This window comes from Ailuropoda melanoleuca, chromosome 10 (assembly GCF_002007445.2).
Source record: "Ailuropoda melanoleuca isolate Jingjing chromosome 10, ASM200744v2, whole genome shotgun sequence".
Lineage (NCBI taxonomy): Eukaryota > Metazoa > Chordata > Mammalia > Carnivora > Ursidae > Ailuropoda > Ailuropoda melanoleuca.
The window spans coordinates 37,756,105-37,781,251 of NC_048227.1; the positions used below are offsets into that span (position 1 = coordinate 37,756,105).

Below are 25,147 nucleotides of genomic sequence, written 5' to 3' on the forward strand. Positions count from 1 at the left end.
CTTAGCCATCCAGAGCCTAGGAAGCTATGCCCCCCTCGGGAGGTGACTCGTCCTCTGCTTGGTGGTATGCCCACCCTTGGTGTCTGGATGGTGGGGACACATGCCACATGACGGCCTTTATCATCTGAATCATCCACTTCCTTCACCCTGGATTGGAGGACACAAGGCCCCTCCTCTGACCGCATCCTGGCCAGGAAGGATAAATGGGTCAGGGACAGTGGGCTGGGTTCATAGCAGCAGTGGTCAGCCAAGGTAAGCCCCCCACCCTGAGTCCCCGACATCTGGGTGTTGCTGTGGAACAGAGCAGAGGAGCCCGAGATCCAGAGTATTGAGACCCAGCCACCCAGGCCTTGACTGATCCGCTGATCCCAGGGCGGGGGGCGCGTCCTCTGCACGACGTCCCCTGCCGACCCCTAGCCCGGCCCTGCTGTCCTCCCACCTTGCTCCTTTCAGATGCTGAGTCTGCCAGTGCTGGTGCTGCCCCTCCTGGGAAGCCTGGTCCTCGCATCCCCCCGTGAGTCCTGATGGTGGGCCTGCCCTGTCCCTGCGCCCTCACCCCACATGCCCAGCGACGATTGGGTGGTTGTGTGCAGGGAAGCCCAGGGTCGTGAGGGCACAGGGAACAGCTGAGCCTGGGGCCGGGCTGTGACCTGTGCTGACGGCGCTTCCGACCCCAGTTTCAGAGCAGGTGCTGGAGCGAGCAGGCATCGTGGGGGGGCACGAGGCCCCTGGGAACAGGTGGCCCTGGCAGGTGAGCCTGAGGGCTCACCTCGGGTACTGGCAGCACTTCTGCGGGGGCTCCCTCATCCACCCGCAGTGGGTGCTGACTGCCGCGCACTGCGTGGGACCGTGAGTGGCCGCGGGGCGTGGTGGGGCGGGGGCGGGGCTGGGCTCTACCCGCACCCCCGGGGGTCCAGCAGCCTGCTCAGACCCCCTGAGTGGCCGCCTGCTCTCCCCAGCGGTGTCACATACCCTGCGGAAATCAGGGTGCAGCTGCGGGAGCAGCGTCTCTACTACCAGGACAGGCTGCTGCCCGTCCACCGGGTCATCATGCACCCCGACTACTACATATTCCAGAACGGGGCAGATATCGCCCTGCTGGAGCTCGAGGACCCCGTCAACATGTCTGCCCACGTCCAGCTGGTCACCCTGCCCCCTGCCTCGGAGACCTTCCCCACGGGGACGCCGTGCTGGGTGACAGGCTGGGGTTATGTGAGCAATGGAAGTGAGCATCAGCATCGGGGACAGCGGGAGGGCTGGGGTGAGCAGGGCAGGTCACATCCCTGACCCAGCCTCCGGGACCCCCCGGGGGGCGTCAGGGTCCCCAGGGACCGGCTCAGGGCAGGGCTGGCTTTCCCTGCTGACGCCGCGTGCTCGCCTCTGCCCCCAGCGCCCCTCCCGCCGCCGTTCCCCCTGAAGCAGGTCAAGGTGCCCATCGTGGAAAACAGCATTTGTAATATGCAGTACCACCTTGGCGTTAACACGGGGGACAGCGTACAGATCGTCCGTGAGGACATGCTGTGTGCTGGGAACAGCAAGAAGGACTCCTGCCAGGTGGGCCCTCGTGTCCTCCCCCAGCCCCCACCCTCCCTGCCTCGAGAGCCCCACTGACCCGACCCCTCCCCAGGGCGACTCCGGAGGGCCGCTGGTCTGCAAGGTGAGGGGCACCTGGCTGCAGGCGGGCGTGGTCAGCTGGGGCGAAGGCTGCGCTCAGCCCAACAGGCCCGGCATCTACACCCGTGTCACCTACTACCTAGACTGGATCCGCCAGTACGTCCCCGAAGAGCCCTGAACCCGGCCCCGGAGCTGCCACGTGGATGGGTGGAGAAGCCAGCCCCACACTGCCCCACGCCACTGCCCAGTCGGTGTCCTTCTGCCCACCTTCCCTGGGCCGTGTCCAGGGAGCCCCGGAGGGCGTGAATGCTCATTAAAGTGCATGACGGAAGACACACTGTCGCTGTGGCTCTGGGGTGCGGGTCACTGAGGGAGAGGGAAGGACTCCGGCACAGCCAGGGGCAGCTGCTGTCACCATGGGACCTGAGCACGGGCGGCGGGTGCTGTGAGATGCCTCCCTGCCCAGCCCCTTGGACGAGGGCCCATTCTCAGCTCACAGCTTGCGCCTGTTGGGGAGTGACAGCATGCATTTGGGACAGGGAGAGCAACACGGACCGTTGAAGAGATGTTTCTAGGGACACCCAGGCACTGCGATGGGGTTGGGCAGTCGGGCTGTCTGCGCTCGGGGTCTCAGGACCAGGTGGCTGTGGCCGGTCCTGTGCACACCCCCAGTGTCCGCGGCGTGTGCGGGGCAGGGGCTGCTGAGGTCTGGCGCCTGCGCGTCCTCCGCGTGCTACACGAGGCCACGGGCTTTCGCACGTGCCCCCGCCCCTGCCACACGCAGTCGCCCCACCTGGGGACGGTCCAGGAGGACGCCGGCCGTTTCCGCGTTGCTGCTCACGCCCCCGGGCGGGCGTGTGTTCTGTATGGAGCTGCTGCGCACTTAGGATTGTTCCTTGGCAATTGCTCCCGGCTGGGGGGCACACTGCCCTCCAGGCCCGCTGGGAACTGACAGCCGCTTGTGCAAACCGTTCCTGTTCTCCGCCAACTGGGAAATTCGGAATTGCAGATTCGTCATTCATTTTTGGGTCCTTCTATAAAGTAGGGTGTTCTCCTGGCCTCTGCTTTTCTGTTTAGACACAATTATGCACATAAACATATGGAGAACTAAATGAACACCATCTTTTTGGGAGTATTCTGGGTTCTTCGGGCCAGGAGAACTTTCTAGATCCACATTGACCTCTCTCCTCCCAGTGGTCAGATACCCATTCAATCTCTGGCATCTCTAGATAATCTCTTTCCTTAGCAGGGAGTTTCTGAAAGGATCCACCAGCTTCCTCCTCCAGCCCTGACTCCTGCTTCTGCAGCCTGCCCGAAGTGGGGGGCAGAGGGTGCCAGGAGCCATCCCAGGTCACAGGAAGGCAGTGGGGCCTGGTCTGCATGGTCTGACGCCCACGGAGTCCCCCACTTTGATGTGAGAGCCGTGACAGAGAAGGCGCTCAGCCTCTTCATTCTCCCTTTTTAGCTTTGATTTATTTAATCACAGCCGTTATACACGCCCATCCCAAGACTGTGAAAAAGAACCTGGAAACCTCCCCCTTTCCCGTCCCACCCCCAATTTCACACCCTCGGGGTCACGCTCCCTTGATTGCCAGCCTCATATATGTACACTCAGACTTTTTTTTAAGATTTATTTGAGAGAGCGAGAGAGGGAGAGAACGAGTGGGGGAGGGGCAGAGAGACAGAGAGGCCCTGAAACAGACTCCCTGCTGAGTGGGGAGCTCAATCTCACGACCCCGAAATCAAGACCCGAACCGACACCAAAAGCAGGGGGCTCAAGCAACTGTGCCCCCCAGGCACCCCCACACTTAGACTTTCTTAAGAGCAGGTTGTGAGAGGAGAGATCAAGGGACGAGATCCGGAAGCCCCTAGAATTCCTTGAGATGGGGGTGAGGGCCCCAACCTGGGGCGTGGGGAGGGGGCCTCGGACCCGCGGCTTCCCATGTCTGGCCCAGGTTGCTGAGGATCACAGCCCTGCTCGAGCGGGGGCAGTTATCAGGGAAGTCAGCCTCCTCCACAGGGACAGGCTGAGCCCGAAGGGGCCCCGGGGGGTCCACCTTCCCACGGTGCTGGCGGGGGTCCTTCGGAGGGGCCTTCACTGGGTGACAGGAGACCCCGCCGTGCTGGGAGGGCGTCCCCAGGGCCAGGGGAGGGGGCACCTTGGGATAGGACTCCCCTCGAGAGCTGAGTGAGGGGGGGCAGGTGTGGAGAAGGGTCCGCACTAGGGAAGGTGCGTTGATCCAGGACAGGTGAGGGCCCTGAAGTCCTGCTTTTAGGGACCCAGGGATGACACTGGGGGCTCAGGAGTTGGGGGCCTGGGCTCCTCCAGACCTGCCCTGTGGCCCGACACTGGGTGACATCGGGCCTCCTGGGCCCAGGAGGGGCGGCCTGGGCCTAACCCTGCTGCCACCCCAACCAGGCTGACAGGGGCAGGTACCCCCTTCCCCGAGGCCCCCCCTCCAGGTGTGGGGCTGTCACGGGCTCAGCCCAGGCCCTGCACATGGAGGCGACGCCACTGTTGTCCTTCATCATCAGGACAAACGCTCAGCTCGCCTTTCGAGCCTCAGCTCCGGGCAGGAGGGGGACAAGTCTGTGCCCCAAGAAGCCACATCCCGGAAGGTCGTCAGGCAACCACCCTGTGCCTTGGTCTCCCACCCGTAAGAGGGGATCACTGACCTAGAGGGTCTCAGAGGGACCCGCTCACCTGGCCTGTGACCTGGAGCTGGGCAGGGAGCCAGGGCGGGTGCAGGCAAGTCCGGCCCCTCCCAGGGCCCCTAATCTGCTGGGTCATGAGGCCCTGGCCACACAGAGGACCGTTAGGAAGGGCCTGCCCTGAGCCAGGCAGCTGGGAACTGTGCCCATCGATCTGTGGTGGAGACCACGGGAACCCGGGATGGGTGTGGGGACAGGGACTCTGGGGACAGCTTCCCTGCCTGGACGAGGAGAGAACATGGATTTGCCCACAGGTCACCTTGGTTCTGATGCCCCACAGACGGCCACTTACTGCCAGGTGACAGCACGCATGGGGGGACAAAGGCAGGCGAGGCCCCCGGCTTCAGGGTGCGCTGAAGGAGCAGGTGGGGCCTGTAAGCAGCGTCTGCCCCTCCGCACCCCCCACCCCCGCACAGCAGGCGTATGGCTCTCTCTGCCCCACCCCGGCCAAGCACATGCAAGGCTCAGGGCAGCCCCCCCAACCCTGCAGAATGCAGACATCACAGGCCTGGGACACTGGCCGCCTGCTCAGCGGGCTGAGCCTGGTGGGGACCCAGTGAGCGGCTGGGGAGAGGGCAGGGTACGTCTGCCAACTCTGTGGGCCTCTGGCTGGAGTCACTTTTCCTATCAGTCCCGGAGCTGGGGCCTCTCAGCCAGACACCCCAGCCCCAGGGAAGCTGTGGGCCGAGACTGGGGTGAACCTAGGGGCTGAGACGAGAGAGAGACCCCGTGGGCCTTGGTGTTTGCCGTGCCCACTGGGGTCAAGAGCAGAGGGGCTCTGGCCTCAGCCAGGTGGGGCTCCCCACGACCCAGACCACCCTGGAGGCGGCTGTGGTGGGCCACAGTGGGCTCCTGCTTTGCTGCGTGGCTGGAAGGGCCTGGACCCCACCCTGGAGCTGGTCTGCGCTGGGCTCAGCCGTCAGCCAGCAAGGTCACAGCCATCGCCGGCGGGACTCTCGAGGGATCCCAAGTCCTACCCTGTCCGGCCCTGTCTGTACTTGCTCTCATGCCTCACAGGAGCCCTGGACCCCGAGAGCCCAGCAGGGCACCAGACGGGTCAGAGATCAGGGCCAGAGCCTGCAGGGCGGGGAGAGGCCTGAGCGGACAACTTGCACAACCCCAGGTGGAGGGCCCCCGCTCTGCCCCCCAGCACCCATTCGTGTCGGGAGCCCTGGCAAAAACTTGCCCTGTGCTCTCCCAGAGTGTGAATGGTGACCTGTGAACTGGGCTCCACCCTCCGCCACCAGAGGGGACCGGCCGAGCCTCTGTGGGAGCTGGAGCCGGCTGCAGGTCCGCAATACTCAGCCCCCTGCCGGCAAGGTAACCGGCTCGCCACACTCCCACGCGGTGGGTACGGATCCTGATGGTGGTAATCCAACGTGTTTCTTAAATAAGTTAATATTTATTCCGCTTTGCTTTGCCCCCCACCCTCGCTTCCCCTTCCCTTAAGAAGCCAAATTTCCTGTATCAGATTATTGCAACATTTAACCTGAATTTATAAACGAAGGGTCCACTAAACGCAGGGGCATCGGCAGACACCTCAACCTGGGGCCCAGGCGGGGCCGCCAGCAGTGGTGGGGGCTTTATTGCACGGACCCCACACCCCCTGCGATGCGGGTGTGTCTGGCACATCCGAGGGCAGAATGGTGGGGCATGGGCCCAGGAAGGGAGCTGGGGAGACGGTGACGAGGAGTGGGGACAGACAGGTGAGCACTCAGACTGAGTGAGTCAGCGTGGCTGTGGCTGCCTTGGGACCAAGCTGCCACCTGGGAGGGCACAGGTGGCCCCAAGTATGTGTTCCCTAGAAAAGTGAGCGTGAGAACGGGGCTCTGCTGGGCAGCCTCAGACTGCCTCCTTCTGGTCGTTTCCTGATCTTTGTCGTGGGGACACAGCGGCTGTCAGGGGACCCCTGACCGGGTACCGGCAAGGCCTCAGACCACGGTCGTGAAACTCAGAAAAATCCAAACCTGAACCCACGGGATGCAGGCTCGCAGGCTGGGGGGCTCCTCCTGATTCTGCTTTGCCCAGGCCCAGCGCCTGCTTCCCTCCCCAGGCGGACGGCCTCACGGGGCCTGCGCTGGGGTCTACGCACAGCTCTGCCCGGGGCCACCACCCCGCTGGGGCAGCCCAACCGCACTGCTAACACCTGTGTGGCAACATGCCCTGAGCTACACAGGCCTGTCTACACTGTCACCTGGGGTGGGGGTGGCTGGGGGAGACCCCGCTTTCTTTGGGGGGGTCTGGAGAACTTTGAGGTGCAGCCCCCGTCCCTTCTCTGGGGGATCGTTGGGGGGCACGGGAGGCTCTGTTTTGTGGGGTTCAGGAGGCGCCGCGGCCCCCGAAAAGGAAGCTCTGGGTTCTGGGGCCACACCGTGGCCACCGTCCAAAAACAGGTCTCCGCCAGAGCCCCCTGCGTCCAGCGGCTCAAAGGCAAAGTTGGGGACGGTCAGGTGTTCTGCGCGGCAGGGGGCCTGGGCCCGACGCTCCCCCTTGGCAGCAGGGTCCACCCCTGCCCCCTCCACGGGCTCCAGGGAGTCCCTGTGTGGCGTGGCCTCACAGGACGGGGTTCGCCGCCGCAGAGTGGTGCTGCTGCCCTCGGCCGCCGGGGGCCGGGTCGTGCCCTCGTCCTCCACTGGGGGGTCTACGGAGATGCAGGGCGGGCTCATCTTCTTCTTCCTGCGTGCCCCCAAGGCTGGCTCGGCCTCTGGGGCCCGAGCCTTCACCTCCCTGGCCTCCGGGTGACCATCCCCGCCCCCCTGCTCCCCGGAGGACCGCCTCTGCTCATCTGTCTGGCCGGGCTGGTCCAGGAAGCCCTGGGCGTCCACGCTGTACAGCCTACGCAGGTCTGGGTCACCGCCTCCCACTCCTCGGGCAGCGGGCGAGGCTGAGGGGCTTCGGGCCGAGCTGGTGATATGGCTGACCTCCTCGTCGGCAGGATCCGGGATCTCGGCCTCCTCCCCTCCGGGGGCCGGGGGCCTGCTGGAGGTGCAGCGCTGCCCAAAAGTGTGCTTGCGGGTGCGGACGCTGCTGGACCGCGGGGACCGGGGCGGGGACCGTATGGAGGCCCCCAGGGACGCCTGCCTCACGGGGGTCTTTCCGCCAGGCTCCCCCCAGTCTGGGCCACTGTCCCTGGGGCCATCAACGTGTCCTTCCAGCGAGTCGGTGAGCATGGTCTCCTGCGAGGAAGGACACGGGAGCCAATGAGGAACGAGGCCATGCAGAGCCCTGTCGGCAGGCAGAGATGCAGAAACCAGGCTCCCCAGAGAAGCCCCAGATTGGGCTTATGACCCCCGACACTAGCGATCAGGGATCAGGCTGAGATGTGGCTGGGGGCCACCCGTGCCGAATACACTGCAGGGGACCAGATGGCACACGGGTGCTCCCCACTGGCCCCGGTTGTGCTGGTGGGACCGTGAGGACAGCGCTGGGGTCCTGAACTCCAGTGGGCAGAGCCCCACCCTGCCCACCACCACCCCAAGGACAGGGGGTGGGGGGCAGAGGGTCCGAGGCCGTGGGGCTGTAAAGTAGTCTGTGGGTACAGGCGAGGCTTGGGGTGCTGCCTGAGGAGATGTGGTCCCCAGGGCCCTGAACTTTGCCTCAGGCTCCAGGGACACGCTCGCTCTCCCTTCTCCAGTGTCCCTGTCCCTCATCCTTCGGATGGGAGGGAACCATGGAGGAACCCCCAGGCCTGGGGCAGCTGCTCCTACCTGTCTGCAGAGCCGCCGGCTGAGGCTGGGGGAGCGGGCCGCGCCCCGAAGGGACAGAGCATGGAGCGTGTCGCTGTCCCTGGCCGGGGAGACCGTGGCCGCCGACGGGACCTGGAGAGAGGTGCAGGGCTCCACGGGCGGGGAGTGTGCCGAGGTCGCTGGGCCTGGGGCAGGAAAGCGAGTGCCTGCAGCCGCCACCACCCTGCCTGAGGCCCTGGCGCCCAGCCGGACGCCCGTGTCCCCGGGCCACCTCGAGGGGCCTTACCGGCAGCGACCGTGTCCGAGACCGGCTCCACGTCCGCTTCCCGCAGCGGGTGGGGATGCGGGACCGAGGCCGGCGCCACGGGCCGGAACATGTAACTGTCGTTGGGCAGGGACAGCATCCTGGACACGGACACCTTGCGCACGACCAGGAGGCCGGGGGTGTCTGGGCTGCGCGGGGCCGCGGGCCGGGGGCAGGCGGGCGGCCCCCGCGGCACCTCCAGCTCCAGCTCGGCGTCCAGCTCGGCGTCCTCGCGGGCCTCCTTGTTGCTCTCCTCCAGGTGCTTCATGAGCACGGCCACCACCACGTTGACCAGCACGAACTGGGCCACCAGCACGAAGGTGACAAAGTAGATGGGCGAGATGGCTGGCAGATAGCTGAGGCAGTGCTTGTCCTCGCGGGCGCACTCCCGCAGCGTGTCCTGAGGGGCGGGCCGGTGGCTGAGGGGCGGCCCAGCGCCCGCCTCCCCGCCCGCAGGGGCGCCCACCGCGCTGGGCTGGTACCTTCATGATCCCGTTCCAGTTGTCCCCCGTGGACACGCGGAACAGCGTGAGGAAGGCCATGCCGAAGTTGGAGAAGGTGGCGTGCCGGCTCAGGCCCTCACAGGGGTTGTCCTCACTGCACTCTGCCAGGGAGACCCTCGCCCGGTCAGCTGTGTGCGCGGCAGGGGCGGTGCACGCCCGGGGCCCCGGGGACCACACTGACCCGCTCTGGGCCCTGTCCTCTGTGCAGACCACGTCCTTCCAAGGTGGGGTGGGGTGGGGACAGGAACTGTGGAGGCTGCCTTTGGGCCTGGCCCGGGGCCCTGGCCTCAGACCTGGGGCTTCCCCACCGGACACCGTCTCCGTGGGTACACAGGCCGAGCCCCCTGCGGTAGCTGGCTCTGGCTCTGGCTCAGGCCTAGCGGATGGGACCCATGCTCCCCAAGCCTGCCTGCAGGGTCAGCACGCCCTCGGGCCTCAGCAGCAGGACAGGGATACCTTGGGGTGGGAGGCACCGTGGATGACGGGCCAGCCCAGGATTCATCGGGTCTGGGGCACCCACCAGCTGCCGAGTCCCAGGACCCCATGCGGGTAGACCTGAGCTGGGACAGCCACGTCGGCCACCTCCTGGCCCCCATGCGGGCAGACCTGAGCTGGGACAGCCACGTCGGCCACCTCCTGGCCCGGCCAGGTCCGGGGGCTGTTCAGTTAGACCAGGGGTTCAGGAAATCCCGCCGGGACTGGGCTGTCACAGGAAGCCCCACGTGCTCCTGGCCCAGAGCCTCAGGCCTGGGGGTGAGGGAAACCCTTCACGACATTAGGGGAACAGATGGCAGTACCTGTACCCTGGGGAGCATATGGCACTCAGGGAGCCTCGGGCACGTGTTCGCGGGTGCATATGACGTGCTCACACGTGGCTCTGTGCTCCCGGCTGGGGCGTGAGCCCTTGTGTGTGTGTGTGTGCGTGTGCACGTGTGCAGATGCTCCCATGTGCCATCTGCTGTCCGTGGGCAGTGGAGGGCTGACGGGGCTGGGGCCAGGGGAGGATGTGGCAGGAGGCCAGTGGCCCTGAGTCGGCCTGCCCGTTGACCCGAGGGCCTCACACTTGTGGGCGAGGCTGTGCACACTCACCAAGCCTCCCGAACAGCTCCACCCCCAGGGCAGCATAGATAAAAAACAGGAGCATGAAAAGTAGGCCCAGGTTCCCTACCTACACAAGGAAAGAAGCAGAATGAGGTCAGGGGCCGCCTCAGCCCCCACCCGCTGGGCACTTAGCGCCTGGCACCCCACCTCGCTGCCCTCACCCACATTCCCGGCCAGGCTCCCACACATTGCCTCGGAGCCCTGTTCTGGACCCATCCCTCCCGGCGCTGGAGCTCTGTGACCCCCAGGGACTCCTGTCCCGCCTGACACCCAAAGCCCCCCCGCCAGCACCCCCACCTCTGTCCCCGCTCAGCTGCTCACATCCGCCCTGCACCCTGGGCCACAGACCCCGCTGCCTACAGCTCCTCTGCTCTTCAGAGCCCCAGGGGCCTCCTGTGGGCACCAGCAGAGCCTGCACAGGGCCTGTCTCCAGCCTCAGGACCCCACGGGGGACCAGCTGAGCAGACAGACCCCTGGGCCCCTGCCTGCTCGTGGCTCTTGCCAGCCCATCCTCTTGCTGTACTCGGCGGGGTGCCCCGGCCTCTCCAGCACCTGTCCCCCTACTCCTCCCTTCCTGTTGCTCCCACAGACATGGGCTGAGGGGCCCGCTGAGGGCATGGGTGGGGGGCGGTGAAGTGGGGAGGGTGTTAGGTGCGTGGGGGTGAGCGAGTGGCTGGACGGGGGACAGACGACTGGTTAGCGGGGCTGGATGTACAGACAGATGGACACAAAGGTGGATAGAGGGACAGATGGCAGGGCGGGTTGACAGAGGGACTGGGCACGGCATAAACAGGACCATGGGTCTCTTTCAGCTGAAGAGGCCACAGACGGTCAGGGTCGGGGCCGTAAGCGCAGGAAGTGAGGCTGTGGGGCCTGAGTTGGCTCCAAAGAGGAGGGGGACCTGCAGCCAACATGGGGTCCCCTGAAGTCCGACAAGCTCATCGGGGTCATGTCCTCTGCCCACCGCATCCAGAACTGGACGGGGGGGGGTGGGGCACCGGTTTCCAGTCTTCCCCAGGAGCGGAGGCCCAGGAAGTGCGCGGCCCTTCTGTCTACCCGTGCAGGTGAGCCACTCCCCGCACACGCGGGCCGACTGCCGTGGTCTGCACTAGACCGAGGAGGACGCAAGCCAACGACTGACCGAGGGAGGCCCTCCCGCGTCCTGTGGTCCTGGGGGCGTCCGTAATGTGCCCTCGGGGCAGTGACGCCAGACTGGCCGGAGCTGCTGACCTACCTGGGGCAGGGCCTGCACCACCGTGTCCAGCAGAGCCCGCATGCCTGTGGCCATCTTGAGCAGCTTCAGGACTAGAGCCAGGAGCCGAGCATCAGCAGGGGGTGTGGCCCTGAGCCGGACCGACCCTCCCTTGCCGGGGGAGACCCTGGGCCACCCCCAACCCTTACCCCCCCCCGTCCCCCACACAGTCCCCAGGCGGACGCCGCAGGGTACGCGGAGGCAGGATGCTGGGCCCGGGCCCCGGAGCCCGGTGGCACCAGGAAGGACGGGCGGGCCGCCTACCGCGGGCGATGCGGAGCACACGCATGATCCGTATGATGGTGGGGTTGATGGGCAGGGCCGCGTTCATCTCGATCTCCTCCAACGTGATGCCCATGATGGACAGCAGCACGATGGCCAGGTCCAGCTGGTTCCACCTGGGGGCGGTGGGCGGGCTGAGCGCCCCGGGCACGCCCCACACCGCCACGCAGGCCGACCTGGGGGAGGAGGGCTGCGGCGCTCGCCCACCCCGCCCCGAGGGTCCTCCGGGCCCCGCGCCCGCCCCACACACCTGTCCCTGAAGAACCTCCGGAACCCAAAAGCCACCAGCTTCAGCGCAGCCTCGAAGACGAAGACGGCGGTGAACACGTAGTTACAGTACTTGAGCGCCTCGTCCAGCGACTGCGAGCAGAGCGTCAAGCTGCGGGGCGGCCGCAGCGCCCGCCTGCCTCCCGCTGCACGCGGCGCTGTGCCAGGCCTGCAAGGAGCGGCCTGGGGGTACCTGGTGGTGCTCTGAGCCCTCGGTGGGGGACACCTGACCCCCACCCACAGCTCGGGGGGAGCCACGCCAGACCCTGCTGAAACCACTCCCTTCCTCTGTGGGGGGACAAGGGCGTCCCTTCTCCAAAACACGGTGGGTGTGCAGATACGAGGCGAGCAAAATACAAAGCGAACCACCTTCCACCTGCCCGCCTCCAGCCCAGCTTGCTCCTGGGCAGCTGGACGCATGGATGTTCCCGCCGCCAGGGTTTCCAGACTGAACCACTGTGGCGAGGACCCTCCCGGCCAGGGAGCCCTGAGAGTTCCACCCGTTTAAAAAAAAAAAAAAAGGTTGCTTTGCTCAAACCACACCTCCACGTACCCCATAAACCCCAGTGAAGGCTCGGGACAGGCCGCAGACCCGGGATCCCCCAGCTCTGATCCAGGCCACCCCGCGGAGTGACAGACCCCACTAAGGGCCCCCTGGGGCTTGTGTCCCCGTAGCCCGTCCTGAAGGCAGGCTGGGCGGGCGTCTCCGGGCGCCAAGCCCCACCTTGGGCTGGTTGTAGTGTTCCATGGACATGGTGATGACATTGACGCCGATGATAAAAGTGATGAAAAGGTCCAGGTAGTGGCTGGTGCACAGTGAATGAATGGAGCGGCGGGTGGGCGAGTAGTCCGCGTAGTAGGGCCGACGCTGGGCCTCTGCAGGGAGAGGGGGTCCGTGAGCTGGGGCGGGGGCTGCCTGTGCCCTGGTGGCACTGGGATGTCCCTGTTCGTCTGCCGGGAGGCTGCAGCATGGGGACTGCTGGGGGAGGGCCCTGGGCTCAGACATAGGGTGTTCGCCTGAGCCTGGAAGAAAGAATTTCTCCCAGGAAAGTGGGGGGCAGCTCCCTGTGAGTCCAGCTCCTACTGCTGGCTGGAACCACAGGGTGCGGGGTGGGGGCAGGAATGAGTCTTAGGAGCAGATCGCCGTCTGATCTCCTGGGGGCCCTGACCCCAGGGCAGGTCTAGGCATAGGCCAGGCAGCTGAGAACCACCTGGGCCCTGCTCGGTCCCCATCCCGACCCACCCAAGCTGGCCCTTGTGGTCTACTGTCCCGGGCTCACGTCAGGGTGCAGACACCTTGATGATGAAAACGGAGCAGATGGGGGCCTTCCTGGGGGCAGGGCCAGTCCTGTCCCCAGCCCCAGTGGTCACAGGGCAGGGGGGCCCGCCCCCTGCTCCATCTCAGTCTGGACATGAGCTGCCCCTGATCACCAGGCCCACCAGTCTCCCCTCCTTGTCCTCCAAGGGGCCAGGGGCCACTGCCCGTTGTCGGGGCTCTGCCGGACCTCCATCCAACTGACATTGATGGCCATGAGCCGGGGAGGATCTGTCCCCCAACAGTTCTTCCTGCACTAAATGTTCTGTCTGCAGTAACCCCTTTAGAGCTTGTCAAAGTCCACTGAGCACTGGGTGAGGGCACAGCTACCACCACGGGACACAGGAACACGCCTGGGCCACAGAACCCCATGTAGGCAGTGCCCAGGGTGGCAAAGGGTATGGCTGCCCCGGACGGATGGCCCAGGGCCTGGGAGGGCAGGGGCTGATGGGAACCAACCCCTCCCTGGGACCCTCATGCCCCTGGGCTGGCGTGCAGTCACTAGAGAGCTTGGCTCAGCTCGTAAAGGCAAAGCAGCGGTCAGGCCAGAGCTGAGGACGCGGAACAGCCACAAACGAGCAGGTGTCCCAGAACGCAGCCGCCATGCACGCAGCCGCCATGCACGCAGCCAGGCAGAGGGACACACCCGAGTTTGGAGGCAGCAGCACCGACACCTGGCAGGGGAGCCAGCAAATCCTCTCCCCTCCCACCAACGCCTGGTGCCCCCCCCGCCAACCCGTGCCCTCCCGGCAAGTGACCCCAGCAGGCCTGGCACCAGCCTGCAATGTCCACCCCGCCCCACGGCAGCCACAGAGGAACCGAGGCCAGGCCAGCCCACAACCCCATGCGCTGGCTGGCAGAAGCGGGGGGGCTAAGACATGCAGGGCGGGGGTGGGGCAGATACCTGGGCTGGGGAAAGTGCCTGGAAAGACAAGGAGATGATCTGAGCTGGCCTCGGGGCGGTGGGGCGAGAACACTCCACGCGGGGCAGGGTGGGTGGGGACGCTTGGGACGCCCCCTCCTGGAAGGAGTCCTGCTTGCCCCCAAGCCGGCTGGGACTTCCCTAAGACCCTGTCTGACTCTGACGGTTTTGCTTGCTCTTCCCGTGGTCTGAGAACTCTCCCGGGGGTGAACCTGACCCTACAGCGGTGGGCGGTGAAAACTGGGGTTCTCGTTGGCGTCCTGTGCTGCTTGGGAGGAGACCTCCACCTCCTGCCACGCGGCCCTCCCGTCCCGGCCCCTCCTCGGGAGGCCCGGGCCCTGTGCAGGCCGTCTGGGACAGGCTGGAGGCGGGGGACTCCACCCCGCCGTCCACGGAGGTGCTGCCTGGACGCCCGCCACACCCGCGGGCGAGGGAGACCGGGGCCAGACGCCTCTGGGCTGCCGCCCGGGTCCCACAGACACGGCTCGCGCAGGTGGAGAGGGCCGCCCGCCACCGCCGCCCCCGGGAGCGCCTTACTCCTGCGTTTTCGCTCCAGCCTGCGCTGCCGCTTCTCCTCGCGCCGCCGCGTCTCCTCGGCCTCCTGGTGCTGCCGGCACTTGTGGAAGTTCTCCACCACGACGCCCACAAACATGTTGAGCACGAAGAAGCTGACGATGAGCAGGAAGGAGATGAAATACAGCAGCATCCAGGGGTTGTGGTTGGGCACGGGCTGCGGCACACAAGCGGCACGTGGGTGCCCGCCCCGCCGCTGCCAAGGACGCGTGCACCCCGGCTCCCAGCCCGGCGGGAGATTCTGAGGCTGCGACAGCCTCTCGGGCAGAGGTCCCTCGAGAGGTCCCGCAGGCAGGGCACGGCGGGTCCCCGCGGGAGGCCGGGGCTGCCCCCACCCCCGTACCTGCTGGTCTATGCCCACGGCGTCCAGCCCGTCGTACATGATGTTCACCCAGCCGTCCTTGGACGACAGCACGAACAGGGACATGAGCGCCTGCCGGGTCAGAACACGGCCGGTCACCCAACGGCTCCGTCCACCCAGAGGCACCCGGGGGCCCACACGACCCCCGCTGAAGACCGGGTTCCCGTTTCCCCGGAGGAGGGGCGCCAGCTGGCCCGCCCGCCCCCTCCCCGCCACGCCCCCACTCCCGCCACGCCCACCTGGCCCAGGTTGTCGAAGTTGTACTTGCGCCGCACCCAGCGGTAGTGCGCCGCCCGGCACTCGGCCTTGGTGGAGATGTTCCTGGTGTCGGCGCCTTCGCAGTAATAAAACTTCCCTTTGAAAAGCTGACCAGGGCGCGGACGTCACCCCGCGGGCCCGGTGCTGTGCCCCCGGCCCACCAGACCCGTCCCCGCACGACCCTCTCCGGGCTGCCGGGCTGCTGCGGACCACAGACCACCGGGCGGCGGCCGGGACACTGGCGGGCAAGAGGGGCACGCACCTGCACCCCCAGGATGCCGAAGATGATGAAGAAGGCACAGCAAATGAGGACGATGTTCCCGATGGGCCTGAGCGACGAGATCAGGGTCTCCACCACCAACTTCAGGCCCGGAGCGCGGCTGATGACCCTGGACGCGGAGCACAGGCGCGTCCCTGATCCCAGCCCTGCCCGCCCGGGCCCCACCTCAGCCGCCTGGGCCCCACCTCCGCCGCCTGCCCCTGCACGACCCCGCCCCGCCCACCGCAGGGGCCGCAGCGTCCGCAGCAGCCGCAGTACGCGCAGGATGCCCAGGATCTTGGCGCCCCCAGCTGAGGCCATGGCGACGACGATGTCGACCAGGGACACCAGGACCAGCAGCCCGTCCAGCACATTCCAGCTGCTCTGCAGGTAGGCGTGATCGCCAGAGACCAGGCCCAGGGCCACCACCTGGGAGGCGCAGAGGGGAGGAGCCCAGATGGGGTAGGGGTGAGACAACCACAGAAGGTGGGGGCTGCCGGGCGGGACGGGGCTGCTCCCGGGCCTGCTGCTACCTTCACCATCATCTCGGCCACGAAGATCGCCGTGAAGATGTAGTTGGACACGCTGAGAAAGACGCGCTCCTGCAAGCACAGGGTGGTGGGAGGGGCCGGCCAGGCCCCTTGACCCGCCCCCGCGCCCCGCCCCGGGGCCGAAAGGGCGCCTCACGGTGCTGCCGGGGTCGATGTCGGGCCTCTCCAGCGCGATGGTGATGCAGTTGAGGAAGATGAAGACCAGGACCACATGATCGAACATCTTGTGAGCGATGACCTTCCGGCAGGAGACCCGGAACCTGGACGGCAGGGTGGGGCCCGGGGACACTGACTGCGGGCGCCGAACGTAGGGGCCTGGAGGGCGGAGTCGGCCCCATGCAGGCCCGCCCCCCGCCCGGGGTGCCCCTCACCTGTTCTGCGGAGAGAAAAGGTACAGGGCCCAGGGCTCGCGGCTGCGACACCATGCGGGCTTGTAGGGTTCCAGCACCTTGCGCAGCCGCAGACAGCAACTCTGAGGAGGGAGGGTCGGTGCAGGTCCTCAGGGCCCCTCCGGGCCACCCAGCCCTGGGACTCCCAGCTGGCCCAGCCTCAGCCTCTGCACCCCAGCACTGACAAAGACCCACCCTGGGAGGCCATGGGGACACCCCCCTCCAAGCCAACCCCCCTTGTGCAAAGCTGCCCTGCCCTGCCCTCCTCTCCACCGAGGAGCTCCCCCGGCCAGAGGCTGGGTCCACCCTGGGGCTAACTGGCTCTGGTACTCCCCGTGGATGAGCTAGGGTCACGTGGCCTGTGGCTCAGCCTGTCCTGCTGCCCCTGCCCCCAGGAAGGGACGCAGGGGACCCCACACATGACATGGCCCCAGTCCCTGCCTCCGGTTCTGCTTTGGGGACCGAGTCCACGCCAGGAAGGAGGCACAGGGATGGGCCTGCACTCACATCCTCCACGTCGTCGTCAAACTCAGCCAGATCCTCCTTGTGGCTGTCGATGCGCAAGAAGAACTCAGGGGGCAGGGCCAGGACCTGCCCGTTGCAGTCATGGAACTTGGCGGGCAGCAGGGCGGCCGGCCGCGGGGGACGCAGGTCCAGGGCACCGCGGTGGTCCAGGGACTCGGCACGCCGCAGCGGGACCAGGCGTGTCCCCGGCGAGGCCCCTGCCCCGGGCCTGCCGTCCTCCGCCTCCTCGTCCGTGCTACCCTTGCCCTCCCCGGACAGCAGAGACTCACGCTCCCCGCACTGGCTCCGCCGCTTGAGGCTGGGTGCGCGGCCCAGGCTGTTCCAGCTTGAGCGCCGGCTGCTCCAGGCACTGTTGGGGCCCCAGTGGGCACACGGCGAGCTTCGGAGGCTGGACTGTGTAGGGGGTGAGGAGTGAGCAGAGCCAGCCCCCAAGAGCCCCCAGGTGCCCTTCCTGACCAGTGGCACGGCTGTGGACACTGTGGGCAGCATGTGCACGGGGATACCTCCTTCACTGGGCCGATAAGCCTACTAGGGAGCGGCCAGCAACAGGGCACGTCCGTGGCGCGCCTGGGGCACCAAGCCCAACCCCAGCGAGTTAGACACACAGGCAGTGAGTGTCCAAGGGCCGAGCTGGGCTGCGGCCGGTCACCCGTGGCCCCTGTGGGCTGGATGGCAGACACGGGTGCTTATCCACAAGCCTGGGGCAGCCTCGGGCCAGGCGTCCTCAAACCCCAGTCTAGCAGCTCAGGTCCTAACTGGCAGTGTCTGGCACTGGCAAAGACAAACCGAGCTGCTGTCTCAGGAGAGCGGGGATTTGCCTCTGTGGCCTCTTTCTCTAGGCTGTCACTCACTTGCCCTCCTGGGGCCAGCATGGCCGGGCTTCCCCCCGCTACACGCCCGTCCCCCCTCGGTCCCCAGAAGCCGGCCTGGATGCATCTGGTTGCCACGCTGCTCGGCCGTGGCTTCTCTGGTACAGACACACGGCGCCCCGCATCCCTGTCTGCACCCTCCGCCCACCCCAGATTCCCCTCGGCGGTGAGCTTCTCCCACTCGGCCCACCCTCCCCGCCTTCGGAAGCGGCCGCGGGCCATGCGCTGGGGCGGCGTCTCCCGGGTCCGCGCGGAAAGCCCCGTGGCTCCCGCTCTGTGGGACGCCTGCCCGGCCTCTGTTGTGGGTCACCTTTCCGCCGTCCCTTTTGTTTCTCCTTTGACGTACACTCTGTGCTCTGCCAGCTTTTACCTTTCATTTCCATTTGGAAGATAAACCCCCTGCCTGACGTTCCGCTGGAGAGGCAGGGGCCACGCGCTCCCACATCTGCTCTACTGAAGCTTCTCCTGCAAGAGCAGCCGCTCCCAGCTCCGCTTACGGAAACCCAGAGCGCTGTCTCCTGCACTTGGGGACGGGGATGTGTGTGGTGTGACTGGGGGGCGTGCGGAACCCACACTCGTCCTTGGAAAGGCCAGAAGGACCCGGGAAAATGAGGTCCCCTGAGGCTGGGGCAGGGAAGGGTCCTTACCAGCGACTTCTGGTCGCCCAGCTGGGGGTCCACAGAGCTGCTGCTGCCACGCCGCGAGTCCAGGAGGCCGGGGGCCAGGTCCAGGTGTGGGGAGCTCTTGGGGGTGGGCATGGGCGTGGCCGCCGTGCGCATGATGAGGGGAGGGGGCAGGCTGCCTCGGCCCTCCAGGTGCCCGTTGGGCGTCACCGCCAGTGAGTACATCTTCATTTCTGGAGGCAGAAGGGGGAGGCTGCACCTGCACGGCTTCCAGGAAGGGAATCCGCCGGCCCAGAACCTCCCTCCCTGCGGGAGTCCCAGCTGTCCCAGAGTGGGGCGGGCAGCGCCACCGCCAGCCCCACTGGCCCCTCGCTCACCTGTGGCCCGGAGATCTCGGAACTTGTCAAAATCCTCCTCCAAGTGCGTGGATGCCTTGTCTTCATCCGTGTCGGATCTGGTGGCATCCCCCTGTGCCCCGCAGGGCAGGAGACACGCTTGAGGCTCCCCTCAGGCGGGAGCCATCTGTACCCAGGCCCCCAGCAGCCTCCCCGGGGAGGCTCGGTCTCGAAGTTACCGCCGGGGGCAGGTGCGGTGGCTGCAGGATGGAGGAACCCACCCTCTGCGTGGCGGTCTGGGCGGGACCCCATCCCTCACCTCTGCCTGGAAGCCCTCCACCAGGATAGCCACCAGCAGGTTGAAGAGCACGTAGTTGCCAAAGGTCATGAGCGCCACGAAGTAGAGAGCGGCCCAGGACGAGGTGGAGGCCATGCCATTGTAGAGCACGACATTCCAATCCTCCTGGGTCAGGATCTGGGGAGACGGGCCGTGAGGCAGAGCGCGCCCCAGACCAGGGGAGGGGGGGGCAGGGGCTCTGCACGGCCTCTCCACCGCGTCGGCCTCAGACAGGCTGAGGCACACACTCTGGGGCTTCTTGGAGCAGGACGGTGGTTCTCCAGGGACCGCCATTCCCATCGGGGGATGCCTGCCAGGCTGTACCTGGAACACGGTGACGATGGCCCACAGCAAGGAGTCAAAGTTCTTCCTGTCGGGGACCGTGTCTCCGGTGTCTGTCGTCAAGCTGAACTTGCAGCCAAACAGGTGCATTCCCAGGATGCTGAGGACAGGGCAGGGGTGCGTGAATTCAGGGAGGGGTGCAGGGAGGCGGGCAGCAGGTCACCTCCCAGGGATGGCTTTACCACGGCTTCCCCACTGGCCTGGACCCCAGCCTTCCAGTTTACGAGGTCTGCTCCTGGCACCCACGGCCCAGCTTTCCAAATGGTCGGTGGCAAGACTGAGGCTGGGGTGGGAGGGACCCGGGGTGCCTGTGTCACTCGGCCTGCCTGGGCCATCCTCTGCCCCAGCCCATCCTGGAGGCTTGACCCCAGGCCAGGCTGGCCACCAGCAGGCACTCGGCACATTCCAGCTGAAGCTGTGGACTCGGGCCTGGCTGCCCCCACCCTTTCTCTGCTCTCCTTGGGGCACCGCCCCTGACCCATCCATCTGGGGGCCCGACCCGTCTCCCCATTCAGCTGTAAGCCTGCGGGGCGGAGACCAGCCTGGAGTCCTGGCGCCCGGCCTGGCGTGCGGACGGTGCCAGCCAGTGACACGAGCACGGGCTGTCTGAGCTGCAGCCTCTGCAGACGCCTGGGGGCCCGCGACCCCAGCCCCGGAGGACGGGGCGGGCAGCAGCTGGAGCCCACCTGAAGATGAAGATGAAAAGCATGAGCAGCATGCAGAAGGTGGCCACGTTGTCCATGGTCTTCATGAGCACCACGAGCTGGCGGCGGAGCGCGGGCAGGAAGCGCACCAGCTTCAGCACCCGCAGCAGCCGGAAGGTCCGCAGCACCGACAGGCCGCCGTCCGCCTGCCCAATGATCTCCCAGACGCTGCGGGCCGGGCCGGGCGTCAGCAGGGGCCGTCCTCCTCCCTAAGCAGGAGCCACCGCGGCCCGCCTCGACCCCGTGGCCGTGTCCAGGCACCCAGGGGGCTGAGGACCGAGGCGGTACCGCCAAAGCCTCCCGGTTAACCGCCGTCCCCCAGAAGCTGCCGGAACGCGGGCTCTGGCCTTCCCCGTGCCTTTCGGGGCTGGCTGTGCCTACCCTCCTCCCTGCTTGGGGGTGGGGGTGGGCGGACTCCGAGGGCCCTGCTTCCTCCCCGGGGACAGTGAACCCAGATTCACCTATTCCTTCCTGTGTTGATTTGGCCACAGCAGACACCCCAGAGGTGAGCTAGCCTTTCTCGCAGAGGCTGAAACCTAAGTGACCTCCAGCCGGCGGCTGAGTGCCTACTCTGTTCCTGCAGGGAACAGCTCCCCTGTGTTCTAGAAACTTCCACCGGAGATGCAGTGGACTGCAAGTAGCTGGGAGTGGGGAGGGACCGGGGCTCAGCTCTCTGGGGGGTGCTGGCCTGACACTGGAGCCCCCCGGGCCCCCGCGGGGGACGACGGACCACCTGATGAGCACGATGACGCCGTCGAAGATGTTGTAAGGGTTGCGGATGTAGCCCAGCGGGCCGCAGGCCAGCAGCTTCAGCAGCATCTCCAGGGCGAACATGCTGGTGAACACGATGTTGCTGATCTCCAGGGCGCTGGTCAGCTCGTCGGGCTGCGGGCGGCGGGGAGGCCGTCAGTGCCCCACAGCTCCCACCCCGCCAGGGACGCGGGCTCACAGCCCCCGGGGATCCGAGAGCAGGTAAGGCCACACGGAGGCAGCCACTCAGAAGCGGCCTAACCGGCCACCGTCTGGAGGAGATGGACCAAGACCGCACGGCGCTCCCGCCCTGGCTGTCCCCGGCTCCCTTGGCCCTTCCGGACTCGCCCAGCAGCGCGTCTAAGCACCGCGGCCAGCGCGGGCCACGGGAACTGGGCCTGGAGCATTTGCTCCCGGAATCCAGGGTGGGCATGGGGGAGCCCGGGGTGCAGACGGCCCAGGTGCCACCTCTGATCCCTGCTGGCCTCACACCCCCCTTCCTGGTGGCAGAGGTTCCAGGGGATTTCTTACTGGGGATGTGCTGACTCACCCGTGTGTGTCTGCACGTGTCTGCACGTGTGCACACCCATGCTAGTGTGACATTTCCACATGCGTGTGCACACCCGAGTGCTTGCCAACATGCGAGATGCGTTGCTGTCCACGTGCACGCATACCAGCACGTGCACACCTGCGTTGGCAAGCCTTGCACGTATGCACACGTACGTGACAGCACACGAGAACGTGTGTGTGTACACGTGTGTGTGTACATGTGCGGAGGCTCTTCCTCACCAGGGACTGCCCTGAAGCCTCCCCATGTCCCTGCCAGGCTCCCCCCCGAGAAAGAGACTCCCCACACAGGGTCTGCTGCAGGCTACCACTTCTCGCATTTTCCCCCGATTCTTTAAGAATAAAAAAATTGCTTATTGGCCAGAAAAGCCCTAAGAGTGGGACACAAAAACTCCCATTTGGTCACCAAAGTGACCTGGCCTGCTCCCTAGAGAGGACCCCTCTCCTTGCCAAATCTGGCTGCTGCCCTCCCTGCTGTGGCCCCAGTCCAGGGCAGGGGCCGAGGAGGCCCAGTGTGCACAGTCGACAGCTTCCACGGCTGCTGGGGGACCAGACACGACGCCACCGCCTCCTCCTGGGGGCCACTCCCCACTCCAGCCTTTTGTGGCCACCAAGGAGCACCCAGTGGACACGATCAGTGGTCCTGGCTCTTGTAAGAGGAGCCTCCTCTGTAAGAGTTAAGCCGGGGCGTCCCACCCTCAGAAGCACCACTGCGGGGCCTGGTGGATGCCCTTGGCCCCTGCTGCCTCTAGGTCCGTGCTGGCTGCCTCGGACCCCACATGGGGGAAGAGCCTCCCCACGGGAAGCACAGCGTGTGTCTGTGTTCACTACCTGGCAGACACCAGCCCAAGGAGGAGACTCGAGCATTTGCCGAGCGACGTACAAAACCTCCAGCGGCAGACCGCACCCACTCCGACACCACCCCTGGCCCCGACCCCCAGGAGCCCATCCGCAGGGCCCCGCCCCCGCCCTNGGGGCGGTCCCCGTGCCGCACGTCCCGTGTGAACTCATACACTGCGTTGCCTTCCGAGCCTCCGCTCTCGGAGTCGCTGAGCTCGAAGTCGGGGTCGTCCAGGGCACTGGCGCAATACGGACAGTTCTTCAGCTCGCAGGTCAGCGTGCCCGCCTGGGGGCTGGGCAGGGGGCAGGGCACGCTCAGGCCCGACAGGCGGCTGGGGGCCCGGCCCAGTCCTGCAGGGAGGAGGGCACGGGCGGGGTCAGGCCACAGCCCAGCGGAGGCTCCCGTGGGGTAAACGGTGCCCGTCACGCACACGTGTGGCAGACACACATCATCTGCCCGCAGCTACGCCATCCCCGGACTCGGAACGCGAGCCCTTTTCTCGTACCCACGTTCGACAGGTGTAACTGATTTTGACGTTCTACCTGACCCCATGTGTTTGAACCATCATCGCTCTGACACGAGAGAGACACAAAAATCACCCAGAAACCACCATACACCGTTTTCTCGTGCACAGTCTCTGGAGCCAGAGGCGTGTCTCACACCAACGGCACGCCGTGGCCTCAGAGCGCCACAGCTCCAGGGCCCTACGGAGCAGGCCGGGCTGGACGCACACGCTCATGGCGTGCCAGCTCACACACACCCCAGATGCGCCGCGGCCCGCAGCCCTGCACACAGCACCTGGGAAGGCCTCACGGTCTGCATGGGACCCAGCGTCCCTCTGACTGCCTGTCCGAGGGGGTGCAGCTGAGTCTCAGCTGGGAGGGACCATGAGTATATCGGGAAACACCCTGGCCCTTTCCCAGACCCTCAGGGGCTCTGTGACCTCAGTTTTACTTTCCCCACCTCCTGCCCCAGCATCTCCATCTAGAAAGGGGACCGGCCAGTCCACCAAAGTAGCCAGTCACAGACATGGCCGTGTGGTCTCTCTCAGGGCCAGGCGGGGCAACGGGACACAAGCCTGGAGGTCACGGGGCTCGTCGGTCTTGGAATTCTCGTGTCCTAGCTGGCAGAGGCGTGGGTCGCCCTTGCACTGGGGCTGCTTGGGGCTTGCTAGGGGGTGAAAGGAGCCCCAACGCCCTCTCTCCGAGCTGGCACCGTCAGAGCCCAAGATGCCTGGGCCCCTCCCACTCCCTTCTTATGGGGCTCAAAAGGAGATGGGAAAAAGCTGGGCTCATCAAAGTACCGAGGGCCTCCCTGGGGAGCACACAGGCGGCAAAGACATCCCAAGAGTCCTGTTTCTTCATGGCTCACCCAGCCCAGGTCCCACCTCCTCTCCACGGGTGGGGGCAGGGTCCTTACCATGTTCCCCGACCAAATGCTGGATCTTCTCGTAGGGGTCAGCTCCCCTCAGGCTCAGGGGGCTGTGCTCTCCGGCGCCTGGAGGCCCGCTGGCCCGCTTCCTCTTGGGCCCGGGGCTGGTGCCGCCTTTGCTGCCCCCCGCGGACGAGGGCAGGATGGTGGGATAGTTCATGGCTCCCAGCCCCGCGGCCAGCTTGAGGCTGGCGGCGGCCGTGGCCGCGGTGTGTGCCACCCGGGCCCTCTCCTGCGGCCCCTCCACGTGGCAGTCTGCGTGGTACACGCTATGCACCGACTCGGCATCAGGGGGCCCACGGCCCGGCAAGGGCGGCGAGGGCAAGGTCCCGGCCCGCACCAGCCTGGTGTCCCCGGGGCCGGGCTCGGGGCCGGGCCGGCGTGGGCCGCCGTGGCTGAAGTGGTAGTGGTGGTGGTGGTGGTGGTGGTGGTGGTAGACCAGGTGGTGGACCGAGGCGGTGTGCCTCCCCGCCCGCCTTGGCCGGCGCCCGGGGCCCTGGCCGTGCAGGGCGCTGCCGGGGTCCACCTTCTTGCGCCAGCGGCTCTGCCAGCGCGCGTAGAGGCGCAGGCTCCGCCTCTTGACCTTGCGGCAGATGTGGCCCACGTACTTGAGCAGCTCCTCGTAGCAGCTGCCCGGCTCCGAGAAGCTGGCCAGCGTGCTGTCGTTGGACAGGTAGCGCGCCCGCTGCTCCCGCATGAGCTGGTTCTCGCGCTGCTTGGTCTCCGAGAACTGCGTGGCGATCACCACCAGGCACAGGTTGATCATGAAGAAGGAGCCCACCTGCGGCAGGCGGGCAGCGGTGACCTCCTGCGGCCCGGCCGCGACCCAGGCAGGCGGGGAAGAGGGTCGCGGGCTGTCGGGGGCGGGTCGGGCAGGCAGCGGGGGCGGGGACCGTTTCTACACGGCAGTGACCGCGTCCCCGAGGGGACACTGAGCCCTCCTGCGTGCTGCCTGTTCTCGGGGCCACGGGCACAGCTGGGACCCCCGTGACGGTGGGACCCCCGCGACGCCGAGCCCCAGCACCTGCCACGGGCAGCTCGGAGCAAGTGCTCCCTGTCCACCTGGACGGCCCACATGTGGAAGGTGGGGTCACGTGGGGTGGGGGTTGCGGGGAGACCCGCCTCCATCACCTGCACGGCTCACCCCCTCCCCGCAGGGCAGACCTTCCCAAACCCCTCAGCTTCATTTGCTCCAGGCGGGGTCACCACGCAGCACACTGCTCTGCCCTGTGCTGTGGTCATAGACGAGGAGGCAGGACGCCTGCCTGTCTCTGTTCACCGCAGGGTCCACGCAGACCCTGCCCGTGACACCCCCGTCTGGAGGCCCACGTGCACCGTGGAGGGCTGTGCCTGGTGGGGACACCTACGCTAGAGAGCCGTGCCTTTGGAGCAACCCGCTCTGAGGACGGCTGTGTCCGCAGGCCCGGGAACACTGCGGGGGGGCTGGGCCGCCGGAGGGCCTGGGGTGCTGCCT

General features: G+C 66.7%; 2 protein-coding genes across 4 annotated transcripts in view; one reads left to right on the forward strand and one right to left on the reverse strand.

Moving 5' to 3' along the window:
* The first annotated feature begins 226 nt into the window (after nucleotides 1-226).
* Nucleotides 227-1,940, forward strand: LOC100477216 (tryptase). Of its 3 annotated transcripts, XM_034669609.1 has the most exons (7): nucleotides 227-252; nucleotides 454-514; nucleotides 678-849; nucleotides 960-1,225; nucleotides 1,391-1,554; nucleotides 1,628-1,657; nucleotides 1,758-1,940. In XM_034669609.1, exons 2-7 carry the CDS (start codon nucleotides 454-456, stop codon nucleotides 1,929-1,931), a joined length of 867 nt encoding a protein of 288 aa, XP_034525500.1. In that variant the 5' UTR covers nucleotides 227-252; the 3' UTR covers nucleotides 1,932-1,940. The 3 variants fall into 3 exon arrangements, with proteins under 3 accessions (XP_034525500.1, XP_019656190.1, XP_011224459.1); XM_019800631.2 differs by lacking the exon at nucleotides 227-252 and having other exon boundaries at nucleotides 253-514; XM_011226157.3 differs by lacking the exon at nucleotides 227-252 and having other exon boundaries at nucleotides 253-514; nucleotides 1,628-1,889.
* Nucleotides 1,941-5,708: 3,768 nt separating this feature from the next.
* Nucleotides 5,709-25,147, reverse strand: part of CACNA1H (calcium voltage-gated channel subunit alpha1 H) — a 63,718-nt gene continuing 44,279 nt past the window's right edge. Inside the window, exons 9-34 of the mRNA XM_034669596.1 lie at nucleotides 23,662-24,454; nucleotides 22,309-22,592; nucleotides 20,818-20,969; nucleotides 20,067-20,252; nucleotides 19,363-19,480; nucleotides 19,021-19,176; nucleotides 18,744-18,834; nucleotides 18,391-18,599; nucleotides 16,857-17,267; nucleotides 16,332-16,432; nucleotides 16,097-16,220; nucleotides 15,943-16,011; nucleotides 15,654-15,838; nucleotides 15,413-15,539; nucleotides 15,132-15,257; nucleotides 14,875-14,964; nucleotides 14,496-14,688; nucleotides 12,446-12,597; nucleotides 11,705-11,814; nucleotides 11,437-11,570; nucleotides 11,155-11,225; nucleotides 9,909-9,987; nucleotides 8,799-8,920; nucleotides 8,299-8,716; nucleotides 8,034-8,197; nucleotides 5,709-7,502 (exon numbers count right to left, since the gene is read on the reverse strand). Of these exons, the coding sequence (XP_034525487.1) occupies nucleotides 6,495-7,502; nucleotides 8,034-8,197; nucleotides 8,299-8,716; nucleotides 8,799-8,920; nucleotides 9,909-9,987; nucleotides 11,155-11,225; nucleotides 11,437-11,570; nucleotides 11,705-11,814; nucleotides 12,446-12,597; nucleotides 14,496-14,688; nucleotides 14,875-14,964; nucleotides 15,132-15,257; nucleotides 15,413-15,539; nucleotides 15,654-15,838; nucleotides 15,943-16,011; nucleotides 16,097-16,220; nucleotides 16,332-16,432; nucleotides 16,857-17,267; nucleotides 18,391-18,599; nucleotides 18,744-18,834; nucleotides 19,021-19,176; nucleotides 19,363-19,480; nucleotides 20,067-20,252; nucleotides 20,818-20,969; nucleotides 22,309-22,592; nucleotides 23,662-24,454 (5,673 nt within the window). The 3' untranslated portion in view covers nucleotides 5,709-6,494. The remainder of the gene's footprint in view (nucleotides 7,503-8,033; nucleotides 8,198-8,298; nucleotides 8,717-8,798; nucleotides 8,921-9,908; nucleotides 9,988-11,154; nucleotides 11,226-11,436; nucleotides 11,571-11,704; nucleotides 11,815-12,445; nucleotides 12,598-14,495; nucleotides 14,689-14,874; nucleotides 14,965-15,131; nucleotides 15,258-15,412; nucleotides 15,540-15,653; nucleotides 15,839-15,942; nucleotides 16,012-16,096; nucleotides 16,221-16,331; nucleotides 16,433-16,856; nucleotides 17,268-18,390; nucleotides 18,600-18,743; nucleotides 18,835-19,020; nucleotides 19,177-19,362; nucleotides 19,481-20,066; nucleotides 20,253-20,817; nucleotides 20,970-22,308; nucleotides 22,593-23,661; nucleotides 24,455-25,147) is intronic.